Here is an 8,435-nt window from a genome sequence, read left to right as displayed (position 1 = left end):
CCTCCCAACCTCCCCCAAATTTCTTATTATTCTGTAAAATGTATATACTGCTTGATTGTTAACAAACTTCAAAGCGGGTGTTTTTTTTGGGGGGGGGGAAGGTAACAAAAATGAGAATAAACTAAAATGAGATTAAAACTCACATTGTGTTTAAACTCACGTCAAGATTAAAACTCACATCTGGGTGGGCTGGTCTAAACAAAAATGCTTTTAGCAGGCGCTGAAAGGAAGACCTTGAATGCAGGTAGGCGCCGCCATGCTAAAAGGTATTATGTGGCAGGTGGAACTGTGCCGGTTCTGCAGATGGAAGCGATTGAGTGGGCACCTCTTGGGTACGGCAGCCTTGCAGATAAACTAGCCCCCCAGGTACCCGCTCCAGAGGCCACTCTCACTCTGCCATGGCTCCACTCCTTCCTCGAGGGCCTCCCCCTGGCTGGGGTTAGTCTGAGGATGCCCCTTGCTTGCCCAGATAGAGGCGGAGAGGGGGGGTGAACAGAGGAACCACTTTTGCGTGGCCGGAAAGCGACCCACGGTACAAAGGTGCAGTGGCTCTGCCCACCTTTGGCCACTGACCTCGCCTGGCAATGGCATGTGTCTCCAGGAATATTGCCCAAGATTGCATTGAGCGGAAATAAATTCCCTGCGGTGGGCCAAACCCAAACCCCGCAGAATCACTGTGAGCGCTCTGTGATCCCCCCAGATTCCCAGGCTGAATGGCTAAAGCACCTCCTTCCACACAGAGCCTCTTGGGAGCTGAGAGCAGCAGAGGAGGCCCTCTAGGTAGGTCCTCTGCCCTCAGAGGCTGAGGGTGGTGGCCACAGGAGAGAGGACCTTCTCAGTGGTGGCCCCTCCTTCCCCACAGAGGGGCACCTGCCTCTGCCCCTGAGGTCCCTGTCTTTGGCTGCACCGAGCCCAAAACTCACCCCTGCTAGGGTGCTCTGCCATGCACCCTGCAGCTTCTGGAAATTTCAGTGGTCATATTATCCTGCCTACACAAAGGGGGGGGGGGAGAAGCCTCTTTTGCATCAAGATGAGACGGGTAGGAGTCTGGCAGGACATTTTGCCTTCACTTCTCTCTCTCTCGACACATCCTGATCTTGTTTTGATCTTTGGATCAAAAATACATGCAGGTTTCCAGCTCTAGGCCACCCACAAGCCGAACTGCTCTTCTGAGAAAGGCTTTGACGCTGCAGGAGTTTAAGATTTCCAGCATGGCTGGGGAAAACCTCGATGTCAGCCAGGCAGCCCTTGCCTGGAGAGGAGAGCCCTGTTTCTCCAGAGCCACCTTCTGCCCTCCAGATGTGCTGGACTGCAGCTCATAAGAGGATAAGAAGAGGCTGCTGGATCAGGCCAACAGCCCGTCTAGCGCAGCATCCTGTTCTCTCGTAAAGCCCAAATTGTATCCCAGTATATACCATTTTTAACTTGGTTTCAAACTGATTAATATGAAGCCTTTTGCTTCATTTGTTTAGCCGGTTATGTTTCCTGTTAACAACACAATGAATAATCATTTCCCCATACCATTTCAAGATTTGAAAGATCATCAACGGAGGTGTAACACATACCAAATGTGGAGCATTTGAATTAAACAGATTTTATTCCCCCTGTATGCAAACTTCCCTCTGCAGGGAAGTTTGCTTGGAAGATACATTCCCTTGCACGTATGCTGATAAGAATACCATTTCACCCAGAATTCAGGACTCCTGCTAAGGAAAGTCAGGTTCCATTTATTTGGAGAGGAGACACACAAAGCGAATCCCCAGCAGGAGATGCTGCCTGGTGCAGAGTCTTGACCCTATTCTCAACTGTTTCTCAGCTGGCGCTCAGAGGAATCTTGTCTTTTCCAGCATCCTTGTTAGGCTGTGGGGAGGAGAGGAGGCAAGCGTCAGCCTCACGAGACTCATCCTGACTAAAGGCTTTACTTCTCTCAGTCAGAGTCAGGAGAGGATTGGGTGGAGGAGATCCTTGGCGATATATTTATTTATTAATTTAAATTTCATTTTTTTTAATAAAAAAAGACCCTTCAAAGCAGTTTAGGTTAGAAAGACAGGACTAAACCCTGCAGAAGTCCTGCTGGTTGGTCTTCAGCAAGACTGATAATTTTAGTCTTTACCCAGAATGGGCAACAAGCCCCACCCTCCGGCTCTCCTCCAGGAGCAGACTGCACATTCAGACCCTCCAAGTGTCCCTATTTTCCAGGGACAGTCCCAGATTTACAGAAGCCAGCCCAGTTTCTGATTTGATCCTGGAATGCCCCTCTTTTCCTTAAAGGTAAAGGGCAAAGGGACCCCTGACCATTTGGTCCAGTCGTGACCGACTCTGGGGTTGCGGCGCTCATCTCGCGTTATTGGCTGAGGGAGCCGGCGTACAGCTTCCAGGTCATGTGGCCGGCATGTGGTGAACCAGAGCAGCAAATGGAAATGTCCTTTACCTTCCCGCCAGAGTGGTACCTATTTATCTACTTGCACTTTGATGTGCTTTCGAACTGCTAGGTTGGCAGGAGCTCGGACCGAGCAATGGGAGCTCACCCCGTCACAGGGATTCGAACCGCCGACCTTCTGATCGGCAAGCCCTAGGCTCTGTGGTTTAACCCAGCGTCCTCTTTTCCTTAGGACATCCCTATTTTCTTCAGAGAAATGCTGGAGGGTAGGGAGTTATCCGACACCCCCCCCCCCAGCCAAGGAGATAAGTAACTATGCAACCTTTAGAAGACATTTGCTGGCAGCCCTGTATAGGGATTTTACATTTTTCATACCATATTGGCCTGAGTATAAGCCTCAGTGTTTCCCCCAAACTTTTCTGACCGTGAAAAGTTAAAGTGCGGCTTAAATTTGCTACCTTTCAAAAATAGGCTTTTAATATATTGCTGCTGAAACAGACCTACGGTAAAACAGAAGGGGTGTGAGTACCTGCGGAATTTTAAGGGAGCGGCTTACATTTGGGTATTCCGGTACAGCTTATATTTGGGCCAATACGGTATGTTGGAAGTGGCCCAGAGTGTCTGGGGCAACCCTGTCAGGTGGGCGGGGCCTTCTTCTGCTTTTTATGTTTGATGTTTTATTGCTTTCTTCTTCTTCTTCTTCTTCTTCTTCTTCTTCTTCTTCTTCTTCTTCTTCTTCTTCTTCTTCTTCTTCTTCTTCTTCTTCTTCAGAAAAGCCCTGGAGCATTCCCTCCAACGTCCCTCAGATGAAGACAGGGACATTTCCCACTCCCCCACCAACGGACGCTTCTCGCCCCCCCTTTTGTCCTCCCCCCCGCAGAGCATTTCCTATCAGAAGGGCGAGTCCCACCACCAAGGGGACACAGCACACATGCCCTCCGCCGTCCAGGGTTCGAACCCCCACGCAACCAGGAAGCTCCCTGGGTGGCCTGTGGGGCCAGTCGCTACCTCTCAGCATAACCTACCTTGCAGGGTTGTTGTGTGGAGAACCACATGGGCCACCTTGAGCTCCTTGGAAGAAAATAATTCTGTATTGCGGAGGGTTGGACTAGATGACCCTTGGGGGTCCCTTCCAGCTCTACGATTCTATGATTCTGTGGAATGTGATGACCAAATAACCCTCTCTGCGGGATGGGGGCTTCTCCGGGGGCTTACCATATTTGCTGCAGGCAGCTTCACATAATTTTCGACTCTCAAAGTTGTTCTCGTTCCCTTTGCATCCCCCCCAGTTGAAGGGCAGGCAATGCTTTTTTTCATAGTTGAAGTACCAGCGCTCTTGGAGGATAAAGCAGAGTCCTTCGTCCGGAGGTATGATGCAGATACCTGGTGGGGGCAGAGAGAAAACAGGAATGGGAGGGGAAGGCGGAGAAGCCTGGAAAGCCGAGAGTTCAAAGAGAGAGAGAGAGACCACCTAGGAGGTGATAAAGGCTCTGGAAAGGGCTCGATGAGTTGGATCTGCTTAGGAGACGAATCATAGAATCCTAGAGTTGGAAGAGACCACAAGGGCCATCCAGTCCAACCCCCTGCCAAGCAGGAAACACAATCAAAGCATTCTTGACATATGCCTGTCAAGCCTCTGCTTGAAGGACTCTCCCAGGAAAGATGGAGCAAGCTTGCTTTCTGCTGCTCCAGAGGAGAAGACCCAAACCACTGGGTTCAAATCCCAAGAAAAGAAATTCAGACTCAACCTTAGGAAGAACTTTCTGTTGCTGAGAACTGTTTAATAATAATAATAATAATAATAATAATAATAATAATAATAATAATAAATGGGGAGGCAGGGAATCAAAGAACAATCCCCACAGGACCCCACGCCCTGGACTCACCCAGGTCTGCAGACACCATAGGCAGCTTGACCCAGAGGGCAACGAATGTTGGAAGCAGGAAGAGGATGTCCTTGGACCTCATCATGATGCTTGGAGGAGGCTCTCAATCTCCAGGACTTCTGATCCAGACTGTGACCCGAGTTGCTTCGCAGTGGACCTTTCCCCCTTGCGTTCTGTTTGAGGGAAATCAAGCACCCACACAGCTGAAAGCATTACCTGCAAGCCACATTTTTCCCGCTGAAGATGACCCTTGGGGGTCCCTGCCAATGCCAGAAGTCTACAAGGCTTCTTCCACAACGATTCTTACCTGCAGAGACCAGGTTGGCCCAGAGAAGAATGAGGAGCTGCAGAAGGAGAAGAATGAGGAGCTCAAATCTCCTTGTGCTCTTTGGAGATAAGTTGGATGCTGCGAAGATGAGCTGGGCTGAAGTCAACCCTGTCCCCCTCTTCTCTTCCAGCTACAGCTGAAGATGCCGAGGCCAGGACTGAAGCTGGGAGGGAAGATTTGGGTGGGAGAAGAGTCATCTGATGATGAGCTTGGTTGTTTAAGGACATATAGCACCGAGGAAGCCTTCATTTGAGCTCCAGTGATCAAGGAGTCCCAGAGAGAACACCAAGTGTACCAGGACATCCCACCAAGGCAGCATTTTAATTGGAGGACAAACAGCTCCAGGGTTCGAAGCAGGTGGGAGATGAAAAGGTCCCACCTAAATAAGGAGCATGGTCCATTTATCACCAACCAACAGGTTACAAGTGTTCAACCTGACCTAAAACAAGCCTGGTGGGGTTCTTGTTATGAATTGGCTATAGAAACGGCCATCTAATAAGACGAAAGAGGACGGAAGGGGTCTAGCTAGCCATTAAAAATACAGAGGCATGAAAAGAATGAGGAAAAGAGGCTCAGGAAACAGGCAGTTAGAGGGTGGGCAGGAAACCCTTTCAAGAAATCACCAGTTAAGCAGCCTGTTCACCATGTTTGCCTGGGCTGTATGCATGCAGTAAGAAGCAAGGAAGATACAGAACTTTCATATACTGTATATAATCTGCATTTTCAAAAACAGGAACAGAGAGCTCTTCGTTTTGGAGAGAAGAGACTAGTGGGGTGCCACAGGGTTCTGTCTTGGGCCCAGTCTTATTCAACATCTTTATCAATGACTTGGATGATGGGCTTGAGGACATCCTGAGCAAGTTTGCAGACGACACCAAATTGGGAGGGGTGGCTAATACCCCAGAGGACAGGATCACACTTCAAAATGACCTTAACAGATTAGACAACTGGGCCAAAGCAAACAAGATGGATTTTAACAATGAGAAATGTAAAGTACTACACTTTGGCAAAAAAAAATATGAAAGGCACAAATACAGGATGGGAGACACCTGGCTTGAGAGCAGTACATGTGAAAAGGATCTAGGAGTCTTGCTGGACCACAAACTTGACATGAGTCAACAGTGTGATGCAGCAGCTAAAAAAGCCAGTGCAATTCTGGGCTGCATCAATAGGAGTATAGCATCTAGATCAAGGGAAGTAATAGTACCACTGTATTCTGCTCTGGCCCCTTCATGGATCAATGTCTTGTCGTGGCGAAGGGGCTTGAATAACTCAGAGAAGCTATGAGCTATGCCATGCAGGGCCACCCAAGATGGACAGGTCATAGTGGAGAGTTTTGACTAAACGTGATCCACCTGGAGAAGGAACTGGCAAGCCACTCCAGTATCCCTGCCAAGAAAACTCCATGGACAAAGACAACAGGCATATAAAAGTTATGACGCTGGAAGATGAGCCCCTCAGGTCGGAAGGCGTCCAACATGCTACTGAGGAAGAGCGGAGGACAAGTACAAGTAGATTCAGAGCTGATGAAGCGGCTGGGCCAAAGCCGAAAGGACGCTCAGTTGCGGATATGCCTGGAAGCGAAAGGAAAGTCCGATGCTGTAAAGAAAAATATTGCATAGGAACCTGGAATGTAAGAACCATGAGTGGAGGTAAGCCGGATGTGGTCAAAAATGAGATGACAAGAATAAATATCGACATCCTGTGCATCAGTGAACTAAAATGGAAGGGAATGGGCGAATTCAGTTCGGATGACTATCATATCTACTACTGTGGGCAAGAATCCTGTAGCAGAAATGGAGTGGCCCTCATAGTCAACAAAAGAGTGGCAAAAGCTGTAATGGGATGCAATCTCAAAAATGACAGAATGATCTCGATACGAATCCAAGGCAGACCTTTTAACATCACAGTAATCCAAGTTTATGCACCAACTACCGGTGCTGAAGAAAATGAAATTGACCAATTCTATGAAGACCTACAACACCTTCTAGAAATGACACCAAAGAAGGATGTTCTTCTCATTACAGGGGACTGGAATGCTAAAGTAGGGAATCAAGAGATAAAAGGAACAACTGGCAAGTTTGGCCTTGGAGTTCAAAATGAAGCAGGGCAAAGGCTAATAGAGTTCTGTCAAGAGAACAAGCTGGTCATCACAAACACTCTATTCCAACAACACAAGAGACGACTCTACACATGGATATCACCAAATGGACAGCATCGAAATCAGATTGATTATATTCTCTGCAGCCAAAGATGGAGAAGCTCTATACAGTCAGCAAAAACAAGACCTGGAGCTGACTGTAACTCAGATCATGAGCTTCTTATAGCAAAATTCCAGCTTAAACTGAAGAAAGTAGGAAAAACCACTGGGCCAGTAAGATACAATCTGAATCAAATCCCTTATGAATACACAGTGGAAGTGAGGAACAGGTTTAAGGATTTAGATTTGGTGGACAGAGTGCCTGAAGAACTATGGATGGAGGCTCGTAACATTATACAGGAGGCAGCAATGAAAACCATCCCAAGGAAAAGGAAATGCAAGAAAGCAAAATGGCTGTCCAACGAGGCCATACAAATAGCGGAGGAGAGGAGGCAAGCAAAATGCAAGGGAGATAGGGAAAGATACAGGAAACTGAATGCAGATTTCCAAAAAAACAGCAAGGAGAGACAAGAGGGTCTTCTTAAATGAGCAATGCAAAGAAATAGAGGAAAACAATAGAATGGGGAAAACCAGAGATCTGTTCAAGAAAATTGGAGATATGAAAGGAACATTTCGTACAAAGATTACCATAATCAAGGACAAAAGTGGTAAGGACCTAACAGAAGCAGAAGACATCAAGAAGAGGTGGCAAGAATACACAGAGGAATTATACCAGAAAGATATGGAGGTCTCGTACACCTCAGGTAGTGTGGTTGCTGGCCTTGAGCCAGACATCTTGGAGAGTGAAGTCAAATGGGCCTTAGAAAGCATTGCTAATAAGAAGGCCAGTGGAAGTGATGATATTCCAGCTGAACTGTTTAAAATTTTAAAAGATGATGCTGTTAAGGTGCTACACCCAATATGCCAGCAAGTTTGGAAAACTCAGCAATGGCCAGAGGATTGGAGAAGATCAGTCTACATCCCGATTCCAAAGAAGGGCAGTGCCAAAGAATGCTCCAACTACCGCACAATTGCGCTCATTTCACACGCTAGCAAGGTTATGCTTAAAATTCTACAAGGCAGGCTTAGGCAGTATGTGGACCGAGAACTCCCAGAAGTGCAAGCTGGATTTCGAAGGGGCAGAGGAACCAGAGACCAAATAGCAAACATGCGCTGGATTATGGAGAAAGCCAGAGAGTTCCAGAAAAACGTCTACTTCTGCTTCATTGACTATGCAAAAGCCTTTGACTGTGTCGACCACAGCAAACTATGGCAAGTTCTTAAAGAAATGGGAGTGCCTGATCACCTCATCTGTCTCCTGAGAAATCTCTATGTGGGACAAGAAGCTACAGTTAGAACTGGATATGGAACAACTGATTGGTTCAAAATTGGGAAAGGAGTACGACAAGGTTGTATATTGTCTCCCTGCTTATTTAACTTATATGCAGAATTCATCATGCGAAAGGCTGGACTAGATGAATCCCAAGCCGGAATTAAGATTGCTGGAAGAAATATCAACAACCTCAGATATGCAGATGACACAACCTTGATGGCAGAAAGCGAGGAGGAATTAAAGAACCTTTTAATGAGGGTGAAAGAGGAGAGCGCAAAATATGGTCTGAAGCTCAACATCAAAAAAACCAAGATCATGGCCACTGGTCCCATCACCTCCTGGCAAATAGAAGGGGAAGAAATGGAGGC

General features: G+C 47.3%; 1 protein-coding gene across 1 annotated transcript; it reads right to left on the bottom strand.

Moving 5' to 3' along the window:
• Positions 1 to 1,606: 1,606 nt before the first annotated feature.
• On the bottom strand, positions 1,607 to 4,578 carry LOC148685205 (kunitz-type serine protease inhibitor vestiginin-5-like). The gene is made up of 3 exons (XM_088673542.1): positions 4,267 to 4,578; positions 3,596 to 3,763; positions 1,607 to 1,860 (listed from the first exon to the last, which is right to left on the bottom strand). The coding sequence occupies exons 1-3, from the start codon at positions 4,349 to 4,351 to the stop codon at positions 1,856 to 1,858; spliced, it is 258 nt and encodes an 85-aa protein (XP_088529668.1). The 5' UTR covers positions 4,352 to 4,578; the 3' UTR covers positions 1,607 to 1,855.
• Positions 4,579 to 8,435: the final 3,857 nt, after the last annotated feature.

The sequence above is a fragment of the Zootoca vivipara genome, chromosome 7 (genome assembly GCF_965207765.1).
Source record: "Zootoca vivipara chromosome 7, rZooViv2.hap1.1, whole genome shotgun sequence".
Taxonomy (NCBI): domain Eukaryota; kingdom Metazoa; phylum Chordata; class Lepidosauria; order Squamata; family Lacertidae; genus Zootoca; species Zootoca vivipara.
This window is presented reverse-complemented; position numbering and strand designations above follow the sequence as displayed.

Excerpts from the sequence above, each read along its gene's own strand:
- LOC148685205 (XM_088673542.1), bottom strand. The coding sequence starts at position 4,351 with ATGATGAGGTCCAAGGACATCCTCTTCCTGCTTCCAACATTCGTTGCC. Across the intron at positions 3,764-4,266 it reads TATGGTGTCTGCAGACCTGG|GTATCTGCATCATACCTCCG; the intron begins GTGAGTCCAGGG and ends TGCCCCCACCAG.